The following is a 20,674-nucleotide window of genomic DNA, read 5'->3' on the forward strand; positions in this document are numbered from 1 at the left end:
GGGTATCAATATTTTTAGTCAGGGAATCCGACCAAGCCACCCCAGCTCTGCACATCCAGGCTGAGGCGATCGCTGGTCGCAGTATAACACCAGTATGTGTGTATATACTTTTTATGATATTTTTCCAGCCTCCTGTCAGCTGGCTCCTTGAGGACGGCCCTATCTATAGACGGTACCGCCACTTGTTCTGATAAGCGTGTGAGCGCCTTATCCACCCTAAGGGGTGTTTCCCAACGCGCCCTAACTTCTGGCGGGAAAGGGTATACCGCCCATATTTTCTATCGGGGGGAACCCACGCATCATCACACACTTCATTTAATTTATCTGATTCAGGAAAAACTACGGTAGTTTTTTCACATCCCACATAATACCCTCTTTTGTGGTACTTGTAGTATCAGAAATATGTAACACCTCCTTCATTGCCCTTAACGTGTGGCCCTAATAAGGAATACGTTTGTTTATTCACCGTCGACACTGGATTCAGTGTCCCTGTCTGTGTCTGTGTCGACCGACTAAAGTAAACGGGCGTTTTAAAACCCCTGACGGTGTTTTTGAGACGTCTGGACCGGTACTAATTGTTTGTCGGCCGTCTCATGTCGTCAACCGACCTTGGCGCGTGTTGACATTATCACGTAATTCCCTAAATAAGCCATCCATTCCGGTGTCGACTCCCTAGAGAGTGACATCACCATTACAGGCAATTGCTCCGCCTCCTCACCAACATCGTCCTCATACATGTCGACACACACGTACCGACACACAGCACACACACAGGGAATGCTCTGATAGAGGACAGGACCTACTAGCCCTTTGGAGAGACAGAGGGAGAGTTTGCCAGCACACACCAAAAACGCTATAATTATATAGGGACAACCTTATATAAGTGTTTTCCCTTATAGCATCTTTTTTATATATTTCTAACGCCAAATTAGTGCCCCCCCTCTCTGTTTTAACCCTGTTTCTGTAGTGCAGTGCAGGGGAGAGCCTGGGAGCCTTCCCTCCAGCCTTTCTGTGAGGGAAAATGGCGCTGTGTGCTGAGGAGATAGGCCCCGCCCCTTTTTCGGCGGCCTCGTCTCCCGCTCTTAACGGATTCTGGCAGGGGTTAAATATCTCCATATAGCCCCCGGAGGCTATATGTGAGGTATTTTTAGCCAAAAAAGGTTTTCATTTGCCTCCCAGGGCGCCCCCCTCCCAGCGCCCTGCACCCTCAGTGACTGCCGTGTGAAGTGTGCTGAGAGGAAAATGGCGCACAGCTGCAGTGCTGTGCGCTACCTTAAGAAGACTGAGGAGTCTTCTGCCGCCGATTCTGGACCTCTTCTCGTTTCAGCATCTGCAAGGGGGCCGGCGGCGAGGCTCCGGTGACCATCCAGGCTGTACCTGCGATCGTCCCTCTGGAGCTAATGTCCAGTAGCCAAGAAGCCAATCCATCCTGCACGCAGGTGAGTTCACTTCTTCTCCCCTAAGTCCCTCGTTGCAGTGATCCTGTTGCCAGCAGGACTCACTGTAAAATAAAAAACCTAAGCTAAACTTTTCTAAGCAGCTCTTTAGGAGAGCCACCTAGATTGCACCCTTCTCGGCCGGGCACAAAAATCTAACTGGGGCTTGGAGGAGGGTCATAGGGGGAGGAGCCAGTGCACACCACCTGATCCTAAAGCTTTACTTTTTGTGCCCTGTCTCCTGCGGAGCCGCTATTCCCCATGGTCCTTTCAGGAACCCCAGCATCCACTAGGACGATAGAGAAATATAAAATTATAAATGATAGGTAGAAGCAGACTGGTTGCTTTGGACAACTACTTTGCTTATCCACTTCTCTACTTTTTAGAAGGTCTCTCCCTTAGAGGGACCAAAGAGATGTATCAACTGCTGATACCATAATATAATTCCACCATGCCCACTAAGGGAATGGAACGGTAAACCTAGGGACCTCGGAGTCTCGCTGATCCTAGTGATCAAAAGACTAATTTGGATAAGTTAAAAAAAGGGGAAGAGGGTTTCCACAGTAAGCATGTCTCGGAAAGGACACAATCCCATTCGGATGGAAAGGTAAGGTTTAAGCAGTAATTCATTTCCACAAAACCTTTGCAGACCTATTTATTACTCGTCTGAATGATAACATCTTCATGGGAAATCATGGGAAAGTCTTATAGGCCCTACACATTAGGCGATATAACTGAACGATATGAACGTTCTTGACCATTAATGAACAAGAACTCGCTCATATCGTTCAGTGTGTAGGCACCAACGATGCGCGGCCCGCGCTCGTTTAGCGTTGGTGCCGGGTCGCTTATGCATGCAAGCCAATATGGATAATCTCATCCATATTAGCATGCACTGCTATGGAGCCGGTTGACGGGGTAAGTGAAGAAACTCACTCTCCCCGTCACTTCCCTTTGGCCGTCAGGCAGCTTGCCGAATATGTAGGGCCCATTATTCTTCTCATACTTTTGTAGGCATACGGACGTAAACATTTCAAGGTCCAAATAAAAGCTACTAAACAATACTCCAAAAAGCGCCATCTTTCCACATCTACCCAAAGCTTGTTGGACCTATTCCCTAAATTAAGTCTAAAATACAGCATTCCTAATAACAAACAAGGTATGGTAGAGCTATTCCCCCACAGCGCTTGGCAAGAACCAATCAACTGCATGCCAGTCTATAAAGGTACAGATGTGTCCTCATACATCTTTGCTGCAGTCGTGCCAAACAAGAACCCTTAGTGCCAGGTCCCATGAGACTCTGCTAGCATTGGGCATCGCAATGTGATGTGACTAGGACGCACACGGAAACTGTGCCGATTAAATTGATATATGACACTTGTATATCTGCATGTGACTGAGTCTCTGAATCTGCAAACAAAATGCTACAATGCAGCAGCCGCGGCTTATTTCCAATACAAGTTCTGTTCCATATACAGACTCAGTCACACACAGGTATACATGTTGCATAACAAATTAATCAGCACAGTCTCCTGGTGCGTCCTACTCATATCGCACTGTTGTGACAGACATTTTTGTTTAAAAAAAAAAAAAAAAAAGACACCTGATGTTAGCCGAGTTGCAGCGGACCTGTCTCTTCACTCACGCCATGCATCTCCCACTGCATGGCGCATTGAGGACAGATGTTTGAGTACACATCTGAATCTGCTTCCATGATGATGTTGTCCATACAACACTTAGGTAATACAAAGGGAATTGTTTGAGAATATCCGATTAGGTAAAAGTACCATTATGGGCTATTAAATGGCACAGGCAGCAGACCTCATAGTATAGCCAAGCCTTAGTGAGGTCAGTCAATATGACAGTCAAAGGGATAATATTAAACCTCAAATACTTATTGCCACAGAGGGAGGGATCTACATACTAGGTAAAGAGATTTATGGTAGACTTACCATAGTTAAATCTCTTTCTGGAGGTACACTGGGTTGCACAGGGAATACATCGGGGTGTAGAGATGTATCTTGATCCAGAGGCACCAACAGGCTAAAGCTTAAGACTGTCCTAGAATGCATTGCGGTGCCTCCTCTATAACCCCGCCTCCAGGCACTGTGAGCTCAGTTTTGTTAACCAGTCCATGCAGAAGCAGGTAAAAGAGAAGGCAGATGTTAGTCACATAGAACCACGTTCTCACGACAGGAGAAGGGACTAGCGGCTAATGCCATACAAACCCAAAGAAGCTAAGTGTGTCAGGGTGGGCGCCCAGTGTACCTCACAGAAAGAGATTTAACTATGGTAAGTCTACCATAAATCTCTTTTTCTGCAGTGGGGTACACTGGGTTCAACAGGGAATACATCAGGGATATCCTAAAGCAGTTCCTCAAGGAAGGGGACGCACCTTAGCGGGTATGAGAACCCGGCGTCCAAAGGAAGCATCCTGGGAGGCGGAAGTATCAAAGGCATAGAACCTAATAAGCATGTTCACTGTGGACCACGTAGCTGCCTTGCACAATTGTTCTGCGGATGGGCCACGACAGGCCGCCCAAGAGGGTCCAACAGACCGAGTAGAATGGGCTTTAATAGCACATAAGCTTGTGCAATCACAATTCTAATCCATCTGGCCAAGGTTTGCTTATTCGCAGGCCAGCCACGTTTGTGGAAACCAAACAGTACAAAGAGGGTATCCGACCTCCTGATAGAGGCAGTCCTCTCCACATATATAGACGGAGAGCCCGTACCACATCCAAAGACCGTTCTTTGGAGAACACATTGTAAGGGCTTGTATTTTAAAGTGTTGCTTGGATTTGTAAGTGTATGTGAGTTGCAATCAGCAAAAGGAGCTGGAAGCTGAGTGAAAAGGAGGTGCAGTGAGCTGGAACAACTGCAACTGCTAAGTGGAGTATCGGTGCTGCAGGAGAGGTCCCACTCAGAGGGGGCACTGGAGTACTACGGCTGCATAAAAGCGAAGGACCAAGAACCGCACAAAGATAGATAAGTATAAGCCAGCTTAATTATTGTATAAGTGAGTGTTTGCCCAGATTGTTTGTCTTCTACTTTTTCTTTTTGCTTCTTTTTCTTTGAGAGTAACAGGGAGTTAGACCTTACAAACAATATGGGAGGGGCTGTGATTGGGGACCTCACTCAGTGCATGTCGTGCAAGATGTATGCACACCTAGAGCTACCGGCCCAGTGTGATTACATCTGCACGAGGTGTGTGCGAACGGTTGCCCTGGAAGCCCAGGTAACTGATCTAGAGCAAACCGTTACGCGACTAAGGGAGATTCACAATCTCGAGCGAAGTTTAGACAGAACGGTGGAGGAGTTGCGGGAGGGGTCACTGGTAGAAGAGGATGATCAGGTAGCCAGCTGGGTCACAGTTAGCAGGAAGAAAAAGAGGGGGAGGCTCGACATCTCCGAACTATCAAACCCGAACAAATTTGCCCGACTGGACGAGGAATCGGAGGATGATAGTGAAGAAATTACGGTGCCGGAGGAGACTGCTCCCTCTAGCATCCAGAAAACTAGTAGCAAAGGAAAGCAAAGCGAATACCAAAAAATTCTTTAAATACATTAATAGCAAGAGATTAAAGAAGGAGAGTATAGGCCCTTTAAAAGACAAGTTGGGAGTCTTAAGCAAAAATGATAATGACATAGCGGACACACTAAATGAGTTTTTTTCAACAGTATTTACTAGAGAAGACCCAATTCAGGGACTAACACATAATCTCAATAATGAGAATATCCCACTGATAGGTACTTATTTAAGCGAGGAAGTAGTCTGTGACCGATTAAAACATTTAAAGATTAATAAGTCACCAGGTCCCGATGGTATTCACCCAAGGGTTCTAATGGAGCTTCACTCTGAACTTGCAAAACCGCTATCTTTGATCTTTAAGGATTCAGTAATATCAGGTATGGTTCCCAAAGACTGGTGTATAGCGGAAGTAGTGCCTATATTCAAAAAGGGAAGTAAAGCTGAACCAGGTAATTATAGACCAGTTAGTCTTACATCTATAGTGGGGAAAGTATTGGAAGGTATTCTAAGAGATAGTATTCAGAAGTTCCTTGAAGTCAATAAGGTCATTAAAAGGTCATTAAACATGGGTTTATGAAGGACAGATCCTGTGAAACCAACTTACTTGGCTTTTATGAAACAGTAAGCGCAAACCTAGATCAGGGTAAAGAGGTGGATGTAATCTTTTTACATTTTGCCAAAGCATTCGACACTGTACCACACATGAGACTTATCTACAAGCTACAAGAAACAGGGCTAGGAAGCACAATATGCACTTGGGTCAAAAACTGGTTAGATAATAGGGAGCAGCGCGTTGTGGTTAATGGATCTTTTTCAAATTGGACTGAAGTGCTAAGTGGTGTGCCGCAAGGCTCAGTATTAGGACCGCTATTGTTCAATATTTTTATTAACGATCTAACAGAAGGCCTAGAGAGCATGGTGTCAATTTTTGCAGATGATACCAAATTGTGTAAAGTTATAAATGCGGAGGGGGATGCTGAGTCGCTTCAGAACGACTTAGTTAAATTAGAAGCTTGGGCAGCGAAATGGAGAATGCTCTTCAATACAGACAAGTGTAAGGTAATGCACTGTGGTAACAAGAACAAAAATAACACCTACCTACTAAATGGGGTAAAATTAGGGGATTCTGTACTGGAAAAGGACTTAGGTGTCCTCATAGATAGCAAACTAAGCAGTAGTACCCAAAGTAGGACTGCAGCAAAGAAGGCTAATAAGATATTAGCATAAAACGGGGAATTGATGCTAGGGACTACTCCCGTTATATAAATCACTTGTGAGGCCACACCTTGAATACTGTGTACAATTCTGGGCACCTTATTACAAAAAGGATATCCTGGAGCTAGAAAAGGTTCAGAGGCGGGCGACCAAACTAATTAAGGGTATGGAGACGCTGGAATACGAGGAAAGGCTTGCAAGACTAGGCATGTTTACACTGGAAAAGAGGAGATTAAGAGGGGACATGATCAACATTTACAAATCTATAAGGGGACAATATACAGATCTTGCGCAGGACCTGTTTTTGGTTAGATCAACACAGAACTCGTGGACACTCGCTCAGGTTAGAGGAGAGGAGATTTCGCACAATACGGCGTAAAGGCTTTTTTATGGTAAGGACGTTACGTGTTTGGAATTCCCTGCCTGAGGGAGTTGTAATGGCCGACTCAGTCAACACTTTTAAGAATGGGTTAGATAAATTCCTAATGGATAAGGATATCCAGGGTTACGGGGCATAGTCATGCACTATGGTTATTATAAAAAAGATTGGTAAAACGTAACGGCAGTCATCAACTTCAGTCAAAATTTTATACAAAATAATCGTGCATAGGAGACCACAAATAGGTTGAACTCGATGGACAATTGTCTTTTTTCAACCTTAGATACTATGTTACTATGTTACATCAGAAGAGATGAAGGCTGGAACCTCAATTTCTTGATTAAGGTGAAAAGATGACACCACTTTAGGTAAATAACCAGGGCGAGTTCTAAGAATTGCTCGGTCACAATGAAATATCAAAAAGGGTAGACGACCGGACAAAGCGCCTAGGTCTGACACCCTTCTAGCAGAGGCAATAGCCAGGAGAAACAGGACCTTGGCTGTGAGCCATTTAAGGTCCACTGACTTAAGAGGTTCAAATGGAGACTCTTGCAGGGCATTCAGGACAACAGACAAATCCCATGGAGCCACAGGAGGGACATAGGGAGGCTGCATTATGCCCTGAGTGAATCCGCCTTACGCCCGGAGTGAATGTATGAACGTCAGGTATAGACACAATTTTGCTCTGAAGCCACACCGACAAGGCAGATATGTGAAGCTTGATGGAGGCCAGACGAAGTCCTGAATCCAGGCCTTGTTGCAAAAAAAACAGAAGTCTGGAAATACTAAACTTGGAAGCATCGTAATTCTTATCAGCACACCAGGTGAAGAATTCCAGACCTTATAATAAATCCGTGCAGAAGCCGGTTTGCGGGCCTTTAGCATAGTTTGGATAACTGCCTCGGAGAATCCCTTGGCCCTCAGGAGTGAAGCTTCAAGATCCACGCCATCAAAGCCAGTCTGGCCAGGTCCGGACAGACATAAGGGCCCTGAACGAGGAGGTCTGGGCATTGAGGAAGTAGAAGAGGACGCTCTATCGATAGACCCTGCAGGTCTGAGAACCAATACCATCTGGGCCACGCTGAAGCGACTAGAAGTAGTATTCCTCCTTCTTGCTTGACCTTCCGTAGTACCCTGGGCAGAAGTGACACTGGAGGGAACACGTAGGGCAGCCAAAAGTTCCATGGAATTGCCAGTGCATCCACGAACGCTGCTTGAGGATCGCTTGTTCTTGATCCAAAGACTGCAACTTTGTGATTGTGTCGGGACGCCATCAGGTCTGCATCTGGTAAACCCCACTTTTCTTCAGGAAGTTTTTCAACTCCTAGTGGACGACTCCACTCTCCGGCGTATATGTCCTGACGACTAAGGAAATCCGCTTCCCAGTTGGGGACTCCCGAAATGAATACTGCCGATATTGCTGGCAGATGGTGTTCCGCCCAACTAAGGATTTTTGACACTTCCAGCATTGTCATGCGGCTTCGAATGCCACCTTGATGGTTTATATATGCCACTGTGGTGGCGTTGTCTGATTGTTCTTGAACAGGCCTGTTCTGTATCAGAGGCAGGGCAAGATTCAAAGCATTGAACATTGCCCGCAATTCCAGAATGTTTATCGGGAGGAGAGATTCCTCCTTGGTCCACAGACCCTGGAGAGAGTGTTGCCCCAACCCCTCAGACTGGCGTCCGTAGTCAGTAGGACCCATTTAGGGATCCAGAAGGGACGGTCCCTGCTCAACTGTTGGTCCTGTAGCCACCAGCTCAATGACAGACGAACCTCCGGAGTCAAGAAGATCATTTGAGACCTGATCCGATGAGGAAGGCCATCCCACTTGGAAAGGATTAACCACTGTAGAGTGCGGGAATGAAATTGAGCGTACTTTACCATGTCGAAAGCCGACACCATGAGGCCTAGTACTTGCATTGCTGAGTGTATCGACACTCTTAGGCAAGAGAGGAAGTATCTGATCCGGTCCTGAAGTTTCAGGTCTTTCTCTAGAGAAAGAAACAGTCTTTGGCTGTGTGTGTCCAGCAGTGCCCACAGGTGCACCATGCTTCGAGCAGTGACCAGCGAGGACTTCTTCCAGTTGACGAGCCACCCGTGGGCTTGTAGGAAGCGTACAGTCAGTTGCAGATGACTGAGGAGGACATCTTAGGAGTTCACCAGGATCAGCAAGTTGTCCAGATACAGCAGGATCCTGATTCCCTGACAACGCAGATCAGCCGTGATCATGGCCATAACCTTGGTGAAGATCTGAGGGGCCGTGGCCAGGCCAAACGGCAAAGCCTGGAACTGATAGTGAAGGTTGCCAATAATAATAATAATAATAATAATAATTTTATTTATATAGCGCTCTTTCTCCAACAGGACTCAAGGCGCTTAGCAATAGCAAACCGCAGATATTGCTGATGCAATATGGCAAGAGGTATATGCAGATAAGCATCTTGTATATCCAAGGATACCATATAATCTCCCGGTTCCATGCCCAGTACAATCGGGTGCAGTGTTTCCATACGGAACTTGGACACTCTCACAAATTTGTTCAGTGATTTGAGGTTGAGTATAGGCCGGAAAGACCCATTTGCTTTTGGAACTAGAAACAGGGTCCAGTAGTACCCCTGTCCCAGAGAGGTGGAAGATCTCGACACTACCACTCCTGTATCCAGGAGGGAACGCACAACCAGGTGTAGAGCTTGCGCCTTCAACGGGTCCCAAGGAATAACCATCATGCAGAACTGGCCAGGGGGACGTCTCTTGAAAGAGACTGCGTACCCGTGAGAGACAACTTCTCGCACCCATGCATATGAAGTGGTCTTTAACCAGACCTGGGTGAACTGCAGAAGTCAGTCTCCAACCCTGGGATCCCCCAGGGGGAGGCCCACCCCATCATGCAGCAGGCTTGTCTTGTTTGGAAGCAGGCTGACGGGCAGCCCAGGATTGTTTTGTTTTGGGCTTAGTGGTTTTGGGAGCACAAGCTTGTCTCAGGTATGTCTGACCCTTTGCTTTCCCTTGAGGTCGTAAGGAACGAAAAGTGGTACTCTTAGCCTTCTATGCAGAAGGATTAATATTCGGGAGAAATGCAGTCTTAGCAGCCGCTAAGTCAGTCACAATCTTATTCAGATCTTCCCCAAACAGGATGTCTCCCTTAAAAGGAAGCATCTCCAAGGTCTTTTTGGAGTCCAGGTCCACCTTCCATGTACTCAACCACAGAATTTGGCGAGCAAAGATGGACGTAGTCGACGCCTTGGCCGCCATTACACCTGCTTCAGAGGAAGCCTCCTGAATATATTGGGAGGCGGTGGTAATATGAGACAGATATTGTCTGGCAGTGTCAGATATATTCTGAGGCAGCTCATCCTCTATTGCCTGAACCCATGCTTCAATTCCTTTTGCGGCCCAGGAGGTTGCTATAGTGGGTCTATGGGGGTAATTCAGAGTTGATCGCAGCAGCAAATTTGTTAGCAGTTGGCCAAAACCATGTGCACTGCAGGGGGGGGGGGGGGGGGGGGGGGGGGGCAGACATAACATATGCAGAGAGAGTTAGATTTGGGTGGGGTGTGTTCAAAATGAAATCTAAATTGTAGTGTAGAAATAAAGCAGCCTGTATTTACCCTGCACAGAAACAAAATAACCCACCCAAATCTAACTCTCTCTGCAAATGTTATATCTGCTAGACCTGCAGTGCACATGGGGGGTAATTCCAAGTTGATCGCAGCAGGAAATTTTTTTGCAGTTGGGCAAAACCATGTGCACTACAGGGGGGGGCAGATATAACATGTGCAGAGAGAGTTCGATTTGGGTGTGGTGTGTTCAAACTGAAATCTAAATTGCAGTGTAAAAATAAAGCAGGCAGTATTTACCCTGCACAGAAACTCTCTGCACATGTTATATCTGCCTCCCCTGCAGTGCACATGGTTTTGCCCAATTGCTAACAAACCTTCTGCTGCGATCAACTCAGAATTAGGCCCTTGGTTTTGCCCAACTGCTATCAAATTTGCTGCTGTGATCAACTCTGAATTACCCCCTATGTACAGCACCTGTAAGGGAGTAAATAGACTTCCGGCATCCCTCCACACGCTTATCTGTCAGTTCCTTCAGTGAGGTGACAGTGGGGACAGGCAGAGTAGATGACACCACAAGACAGGTGACATGGGAATCCACCGGCTGTGAATTATCCCACTTTTTACACAACTCAGCAGGGAGAGGATTACGATCTAGCATCTTTTTAGACGGGGAGAATTTCTTTCCTGGAGAAGTCCAGGGTTCCTGACATATGTCTACTAAATGATCAGAATGCGGTAAGACTACCTTAGTTACCTTCTGACGTTTAAAGTTATCAGGTTTCTTAGACGCAGTAGTGGGATCTACATCATCATCGATTTGTAGAATCAGCTTAATAGCCTCCACAAGGTCAGGGACATCAACCTGAGATGTAGGTTCTTCGTCAGAAGCAGCAGTATCAGTGTCTGATGGATCAGTATACTCCCCATCCTCATCAGAAGTATCATCTGACATATTATTGGATTGTGAGGAGGAAGTGGCCCGCTTAGAAGACCCCTTGACCCCAGAGGGACTTGAGGTAGGTTTTTGTCTAACCAAAGCCTGATTCAGTTGTATCTGGGTAGACAGGGTATCCGCCCAGGGCAGATTTACCACAGGGACAATATGTGGTTGCAATGGTACAGGAGGTCCCAAAGGGGGTGTAAGGCGTGTCACAAGTGTTTTAAGCATAGCGGGCTGACTGGGAGATGTATGACACATATTACACAGACCATCCTACGAAACTTCCCCCTCAGTCAAATCCTTGGCACATTAGCTGCATGATGCAGGAGCGTCCGCGGATTTCCCACCCTTTGTGGTAGACATTACAGTGAATGTAACCCTAGAGCGTAAGAGTACGATACAGCCAGACAAATACAATACCTGCAAATAAATCCCCTATTTATGTGACAGTATGTACAGGACACAAACAGAGAATAAATGCGGTATGAGGCGACTGAAATCCACAGTAGAATACACTTAACTGTAAATACTGCGCAGCACTATATATTAGACCCTGACGCACCTAGTCCCCTAGGGTACAGAATACAGTGATAGCCATAGCTGGGATACACTGAAAGTGAAATCCACGCAGCAGATACAGGGACACACAGTTACAGTGACAATGCAGATAATTATTTTAGTCAGACAATAAAACTGCACTGGACACATATATATCCGCCGCGCATTATCAGAATACTCGTACAATATATTCTGGTAGAGGTACACTTGTTCTTAACTAACACGGTCTTAAAATGACATGTAGAATACTTAAGTGTCTGTAAAATCAGGCAGATTTACAGAGGAGACCGTACCAGAGACCAGTCGCAGTTACTATGAGAAGATGGCGCCCAGAGTCTCAGTCAGGGAGTGAGGGAGAGTGTGAGGCAGCTCCAGGGCGGGAACACCAGCAGTGGATGGCGCCCGGAGCTGGGGAGGGGCTACAGGTCAAGCGCCTTTTCCCCTATGCTGGTCCTCACCATCGGGTACTATGGAGCCTTATTAAAGTGGATATTTTACTATCCGACCTGTGGTTCCATGCCCTGGTGGATATAGTGGCGTCCCTGCTCTGTCACAGTGTCCACGCCAGCGTCGCGGTTCGTATCCTTAAACCGCGACCGGAACACGATTTAATGGCGGGTCCCACCTGGGGGACCCTCTTACCTCCTCCTTTAGTAGCAGCCACGCGATCCAGGAGAGCGTCTGCGCTGGTGTGCCTAGGAACCGGGGCGCCTCCGCCGCAGGTACCCGGGAACAGAGCCAGCGGGAGTATGTGACTTCGCTGGGGAGGTGATGGAGCCGCAGCACAGTATGTCACACTGACATATGAAGTGCTGCAGCCCTTGAAGTCTTCTAAAAAGCTTTTTCAGGGCTGCCTAGCGCAGCCCCCCTGTTAAGTGACCTGCTTTATGTAGGCACCAACTCTAAAACTGAGCTCACAGTGCCTGGAAGCGGGGTTATAAAGGAGGCTCCGCAATGCATTCTAGGACAGTCTAAAGCTTTAGCCTGTTGGTGCCTCTGGATCAAAATCCATCTCTACACCCCAATGTATTCCCTGTGGAACACGGTGTACTCCGTTGCAGAAATCAGGGACTCTAACATGAACACTTGCAGTGGACTGACAGGTGAGCGCCTAATGGTAACATATTGGTAAAATAACAAGGTTGTACTGTCTTGTATATATAAGCAAGAAGTCTTTGGAAAGTATCTGAGCTGGAACCAAGCAAGAAGCACTGTGTGCAGATTCTGTGCCAAAAGTTGTCCTGTGGTGACAGAGCAGAAGGATGGCCATTCCAAGAAAAGAAACCATTGGGAAAGGAGGAAGATATCCAAGTAACAGGCCATGAGATCAAAAGCACGCCACCTACTAGGATCTTCAGGCACCATCTAACGCCCCTACTGCTGTCACAAATTGAGCTGGCTAAGAGAGGATTCAGGGCCTGGGCAGGACCAGGTGGACCTACCTTAGCGTATACAGGGATCAATATGCTCCTCTTTGGGTAAGCGAGACTGATAGAGGTTGTGTGGCCACTTTTTAGGGAGGGGAATATTTGATTGTTTCATCCAGAGTCCCCTTACAGTATGTGGAATATTTACATCTTTGTGTACAGTACATGTAAATTTGCAATCCAGACATTTAATTAACACATTTCTACAGCTAAGCAAGAAATAAAATAAAAAGGTAAATAGAGATTATACTAATATTTATAAAACAGTTTTATTTACATTCAAAGTTAAAACTCACCTCTCAACATATTGAAGTAACTACACATTAGTAAAATACAACTGAACGATGTTGCATTGTTTTTAATTAAATATTTCATGCTGTTTTTTCTTTACTAGGCTCATTTAGTTATGTAATAAACAAAACATGGAGAGTTCTTTCTTGGTGCTAACCTCAAGTCTATACTATTTTCTAAGGTAAGACAGCAATGGAGGTTACACAAATTATTATCTTTAGAGCCGATAACGGCTATGTGTACACAGCCTACACAGACATGTCTCCAGGTTTATTATGTCAGGAGGAACATACAGGAAGTCTAGTATCCACTAGAAAAAGAGCTGGTCTGTTGCCGCGCACGTGGGAGACTGGCGATAAAGCTGTAGTACAGGCATTCGCACTCACCTCACAAACATAATTTTGGATGTAATACCGAGCAGCTGGTTAAGTACAAGCTGTACCTCTATGGAGCCAATCCACTGCCGAGATCCAATGAAGGCTGAAGGTTTATCTCCCACATCGACCAGAGCCTGCAGGGGTGGAAAGAGACATCACCCGGCAGAACAAATATAAATGTGCATATACCAGTCATGTATTCTTTGGGCAGTCTGCTCATATAAATTCAGTTTTCTGATACACAACAAAAAAGAGCAAGTCAATGCATCAGTTGGACATAAAATGCTATATCATGCCATTCTTTGTATGTACCGGCATAACCACAAGCCTCTATTTGTGTGTCTGGAGTGCAGAGTCAGGGCTTACTATTTTAAAATAATGATGAATAATCACTGTCAATGCCTTAACACACATATACCTGGGGGTTGGTATCGGGAGACCGGCGTTTGGAATCCCGGAGGTCACCATACTGACCCCGGGATCCTGAGCGCCAAAATGCCAGCAGGGGGGGGGGGGGGATGTGTGCGCACAACAAAGCCCCTTGCGGGAACGGTGGCTCGCTGCATTCACAACACATTCTATTCCCACTCTATGGATGTTGTGGAATAGTCCCTGTTTGTCAGCATGCTGACTGTCGGGCTGGCCAGAGATCAGGAATCCAGTGTCGATATGCTGACCGCGGGTCACATGACTACATCCCCCCTGTACACCCTGCTATATTACTTTCCAAATAAACAGCCTTTGTACAGACACAGGATAATGTTTGTTTTTATCACCCACCAAATGTGCTATTGATAGTTTATGTACAGGATGTCAAAGATTACACCAGTTACTAGGGAATAAAATGTGGGCTCAAAATTGTATTGATTAAATGTGGTTAATCATCAGTTCTTTCTAAAGTCAATGAACTGGCTATTTTTATTTCATGTGTCAGGAGCCCACACAAACCAATGTTTATTTGTGATGCAATCATGTTCTAAGAGAGCTTACAATTACTGTAACACAGTGTGATCCAGTCAAAAAGATATTTCAGATAGATAAGCATCCAAGCTGATCATTATGATTGTACTGGAAAAATAACAGTATCACTATGGGGCTAATGTAGAGTGTCACGCAGCGTAAATGCAGCACATACCTGGCCAATGTTTAATTCTGCACATGTGCCAGTCGCACAGCGCACGCATCCCAATTGTTTGCGCTAGGAGATGCAGAAGAAAAAACCCAGCCACTCACACAGGGCGCCATACTCAGATGGAGAAACTGCACCTGCTATAATGCTGCTGCAAGTCTCCATGATGCATCTAAAGACGCACCGAGACAGAAATGCTCTGTTGCAAGTGGGCATCTCAGTATAATGAAAATCTTTTTCCGCAGCCGCATCTGTGCGCGGCTCAGTCATCCTATGCACATAGGCAGATATATTGATATTTTTCTGTGCTGTATGCCTGATTTAGATTGTTGAATAAAAAGATGGTCTAGGAAACTACTTTGGAACCTCAAGATTCAGATAAAATATGAACAGATATATTTATTACATATGCATATAGCACTCTAAAATGCATGCACTTAGTCTTACAGATAATGGGGCTAATTCAGACCTGATCACTGCCGTGCGTTTGCACACAGCGGGCGATCAGGTCTGAACTGCGCATGCGCCGCAGTGCGCCGGCGCATGCCAGAGATGTGATCGGCATCTCAGCCCAGCGATCGCCTCTGCCTGATTGACAGGCAGACGCGTTCGCTGGGCGGTCCGGGCACCGTGCAGGCCACGGCAATTTGCGTGACGTCACATGCAGCCGCAGCGACCTGGAGAGCAACGTGTAGCTCCCTGCCAGCACGCAGGGGCTGCTCTGGTAGGGAGCTACTCTTCAGGTTCACATCGCCGACGTGCAATGCTTTTGTACCTGTGTGTGTGTGGGGGGGGCAGAGCCAGACATGCAGGGCGGACTAGACCTGTGCTGGGCATCCCCCCACATGTCTGTGAAAGTGATCGTAGATGTGCTAAATTTAGCACATCTACGATCAATTCTGAATTACCCCCAATGTCTGAGTAGTCATTTAAATAAGGTATTGTATTTTTGTCATAGATTCATTTATACTGAAAATTATACATATTATATTTTTATTATGCAAGCGTAAATTTACTGTACACAATCAAAACCCTGCAAGCACATTAAGAGGCAACCAGTGCCCCCTAGTGGTCATCTATAACCCACATCAGATCTCCCATGCATAATTCTAACTCCAAATATTTAGTATTATTAACATTCTATAACACCAACAAACTCTGTAGCGCTGTACAATTGGGGGCAAACATTTATATAAAATAAGACTTATAATACAAATCCCAAAGTCTACACTTACAGTTTATGGGGAAATATTCGTTATGGTAAAACTTACCATTGATAACGTTATTTCTCCTAAGTCCACAGGATAACATTGGGATATGGGACAGTACGGATGCTGTAATGGTTAGCATTACTGCCTCACAGTGCTGAGGTTATGGGTTCAATTCCCACCATGGCTCTAACTGTGTGGAGTTTGTATATTTTCCCCGTACTTGCGTGGGTTTCCTCCGGGTATTCCGGTTTCCTCCCACAATCTACAAATATACTGGAAGCTTAATTGGCTCCCAACAAAATTAACCCTAGTGTGAATATGTGTACATGTGATAGGGAATATAGATTGTAAGCTCCACTGGGGCAGGGACTGATGTGAATGGCCAAATATTCTCTGTAATGCGCTGAGGAATTTGTGTGCGCTATATAAATAACTGATAAGAATATGATGACGCAACAGCAGATTTGCACCAAACGGTCAAAGCTTTCGGCCTCCCAGTATGCAACGGGCCCATCCATATATCCCCGCCTCCTATCTCAGGCAAATCAGTTGTTTCTCCAAAGCTCAAGGCAGGAGCATCACAGAGAGCCCTAATCAGGCGAGAAGAACATACATGCACACCCTTCCATACAAGAAGGAAGAGGTGAGTGAAAAGATCCTCAAATCAGGTGCGTCAAGGTGGGATCCCTGTGGATCCTGTGGACTTAGGAGAAATAACGTTATCAACGGTAATTTTTCCCATAACAAATATTTCTTCCGGCAGGGTCCATAGGTTATCCACAGGATAACATTGGGATGTCCCAAAGCAATTTAGTGGTGGGGACGCTCCAGGTTGTACAGGAGAATCCTTTGCCCGAATTCAGCGTCCTGAGAGGCAAAGGTATCAAAGCATAATGTCTAATGAATGTGTTAATGGAAGACCATGTGGCTGCCTTACATATCTGCTCTGCTGAAGCACCTCGTTGTGCTGCCCATGACGGACCTACCTTACGAGTAGAGTGAGCAGAGACATTAGCCGGAACAGGTAGATCAGCTTGAGAATATGCTTCTGAAATCATCATCCGAAGCCACCTCGCCAGTGTCTGCTTATCAGCAGGCCATCCTCTCTTGTGAAATCCGTAGAGAATAAAAAAAAAAAAAGAGTGTCTGTCTTTCTCATGGCACTTGTACGATCCACGTAGATCCTTAAGACACGGACTATGTCCAATGATGCATCTCCCGCAGAAAGGTCCGGCCCCTGGAAGGCCGGGACTACAATTTCTTCGTTAAGGTGGAATTTAGACACCACCTTAGGAAGATACCCAGATTTGGTTCTGAGAACTGCTCTATCTGGATAAAAAAAAATCAGAAATGGAGGACGACATAACAATGTCCCTAAAACTGAAAGTCTTCTAGCTGAAGCAATGACGAGTAGAAAAAGAACTTTAGCTGTCAACCATTTAAGAGCCACTCTTTTAAGTGGTTCAAATGGGGCAACCTGAAGTGCCTTTAGGACTAAACTTAAGTCCCAAGGCACTGTAGGAGGAACAAAAGGAGGTTGAATATGCAGCATTCCCTGGGGGGAAAAAAAGTGGGCACATCCTGTAGGTTAGCAATTTTCTTTTGGAACCATACAGTCAACACTTGCAGTCTCAAGTAAGCCACCCGTAAACCTTTACCCATTCCTGTTTGAAGGAATGCTAAGACTCTGGAAACTCTGAAAGACCTAGGGTAAAATTTTCGATCATTGCACCACTTAATATAGGCTTGCCATACTCTGTGATAAATGCAAGCTGAGGAAGGTTTCCTTGCTCTGAGCGTAGTTTGAATTACCTGTTGTGAGAATCCTCTTGCCTTCAGGATGGAAGTCTCAAGAGCCACGCCGTCAAAGACAGTTGATCCAGGTTCTTGTGATAACAAGGACCCTGAGACAGTAGATCTGGACTTTGAGGGAGTAGGAATGGAGCATCCATCGATATCCTCTGCAGATCTGTGTACCAATGTCTTCTGGGCCAAGCCGGAGCTATTAGTATCAGGGCACCCCTTCCTTGTTTTGCCTTTCGCATCGCCTTGGGTAATAGGGCGATTGGTGGAAACACATAAGCCAGACGAAAGTCCCATCTCACTGACAGGGCATCCACAAAGATCGCTTTGGGATCCTTTGTTCTTGGGAACATTGTTGTTCTGATGGTACGCCACGAGATCCATCTCCGGCAACCCCCACTTGTCTACCAGTGTTTGGAAGAACTCGGGGTGTAAAGCCCATTCGTTTGCATGAATGGCGTGTCGACTGAGAAAATCCGCTTCCCAGTTTAGGACTCCCGGAACGAACTTCACTTTCTTGGAGTCTTCTATTGACTCCAAAAAGGAGATTTATGTTAGACTTACCATTGTTAAATCTTTCTGCGAGGTACACTGGATTCCACAGGAAATAACATCGGGGTGTAGAGTTGGATCTTGATCTGAGGCAGGTTTCATGGCCAGCACAATAGAGCGCAGAGTTTCCATACGGAATTTGGACACTCTTACAAAACTTGTTCAATGATTTGAGGTTGAGGATAGGCTGGAAAGACCCATTCGGTTTCGGAACTAGAACCAGGGTCGAATAGTATCCCCTGCCTCTCTGGGACAGAGGTACCGGCACTACCACTCATGTTTCCAGGAGAGATTGTACAACCAGGTGTAGAGCTTGTGCTTTCAACGGATCCGAAGGAATAACCGTTGAACAGAACTGGCGAGGGGGATGTCTCTTGAAAGAGACTGCGTACCCGTGAGAGACAACTTCCCGCACCCAGGCATCTGAAGTGGTCTTTAACCAGGCCTGGGCGAACTGCAGAAGTCGGCCTCCCAACCTGGGGTCCACCAGGGGGAGGCCCGCCCCATCATGCAGCAGGCTTGTCTTGTTTGGAAGCAGGCTGACGGGCGGCCCAGGATTGTTTAAATTTGGGCTTAGTGGTTTTGGAAGTACGAGCCTGTCTCCAGTACGCCTGACCTTTTGCTTTACTTGGAGGTCGAAAGGAACGAAGAGTGGTACTCAGCCTTCTGAGCAGGAGGATTAGTACTCGGGAGAAATCACAATCTTGTTCAGATCCTCCCCAAAAAGTATGTCTCCCTTGAAAGGAAGTACCTCCAAGGTTTTTTTTTTTTTTTTTTTTTTTTTTTAGAGTCTAGGTCACCTTTCCAGGACATCAACCACAGAATCCGGCGAGCCAGGATAGACTTAGTAGATGCCTTGGCCACCATGACCCCTGCATCAGAGGCCGCCAGAAAAATCCTGAGGTAGCTCATCCTCAATTGCCTGAACCCATGCTTCAATTCCTTTTGTCGCCCAAGAGGCAGCCATAGTGGGTCTACGTACAGCACCAGTAAGAGCGTAAATAGACTTCAGGCATCCCTCCACACACTTATCTGTCGGTTCCTTCAGTGAGGTGACAGTGGTGACAGGCAGAGTAGATGACACCACAAGAAGGGCGACATGAGAGTCCACTGGCGGTGGAGTTTCCCACTTGTTACTCAACTCCGCAGGGAGAGGATAACGAGCTAGCATCTTTTTGACAGGGAATACTTCTTTCCTGGAGATGACCAGGATTCCTGACGTATGTCAATTAAAAGCTCAGAATGTGGTAAAACTACTTCAGCAAACTTCTGACGTTTAAACTTATCCCGTTTCTTAGATTTAACAGGAGGCTCAATGTCATCATCAATTTGGAGAATCAGCTTGATAGCCTCCACAAGGTCAGGAACATCAACCTGGGTTGTAGATTCCTCATCAGAAGCAACTGTATCAGTGTCTGACGGATCAGTATATTCCCCATCTTCATCGGAAGAATTATCAGAAAAATTAGTGGATAGAGAGGAAGAAATGGCCCGCTTAGATGACCCCTTGGCCCCAGAGGGACGTGGGGTGGACTTGTGTCTAACCAAAGTCTGATTTAATTGCTGTAACTGGGTAGACAAAGTATCCGCCCATGGCGGATTAACTACAGGACAATATGTGGCAGTAATGGCACAGGAGGCCCCACAGGGGGCGTAAGACACGATACCAGCGTAGTCATCATATTTGAAAAAGCTGCCCAAGGTGGGTCCTGATTGACCACAGGTGCCACAGACGGACTGGGAGATGTATGACCCCCCAGCGCCTGAACCAGCAGCTAACACTTCCCCCACCGGAGAATCCGTGACGACAGCACTGCATGATGCAGGAGCGTCTGCGGATGTCCCGCCCTGTGTAGCAGACATTGTATGGGATGTAGCCTTAGGACGTAACAGTACAATATAGCCAGACAAACACAAAAACCAGCAAATAATCCCGTGTTTTGTGACAGTAAATACAGAGCACAAACAGAGGATTTAAGTGGTGTGGGGTGACTGAAAAACACAGTGAGAAATACAAACAGTATACCCTGTGTAGCAATATATATTATATTAGACCCTGAAGCACCTAGTTCCCCCCCAGGGTACAGAATATAGTGATAGCAAACGTGTGATACACAAGAATGGAATCCACACTGCAGCTACAGGCACACTCAGTCACATGTACAATGCAGGAATTATTACATATAAACAATAAACTGCACTGGACCAGTAATTACATATAGGTATGTATGTATACAGATATAACAATGCACAGTAAACA

The 20,674-nt window shown here is 46.1% G+C and overlaps 1 protein-coding gene across 1 annotated transcript in view; it reads right to left on the reverse strand.

The window, feature by feature from the left end:
- UFSP2 (UFM1 specific peptidase 2) overlaps window positions 1-20,674 on the reverse strand; it is a 119,791-nt gene that overhangs the window by 67,446 nt on the left and 31,671 nt on the right. The window contains exon 9 of the mRNA XM_063920753.1: window positions 13,729-13,853. Within this exon, the coding sequence (XP_063776823.1) occupies window positions 13,729-13,853 (125 nt within the window). The remainder of the gene's footprint in view (window positions 1-13,728; window positions 13,854-20,674) is intronic.

The sequence above is a fragment of the Pseudophryne corroboree genome, chromosome 1, assembly GCF_028390025.1.
Source record: "Pseudophryne corroboree isolate aPseCor3 chromosome 1, aPseCor3.hap2, whole genome shotgun sequence".
In the NCBI taxonomy this organism is placed as follows: Eukaryota; Metazoa; Chordata; class Amphibia; order Anura; family Myobatrachidae; genus Pseudophryne; species Pseudophryne corroboree.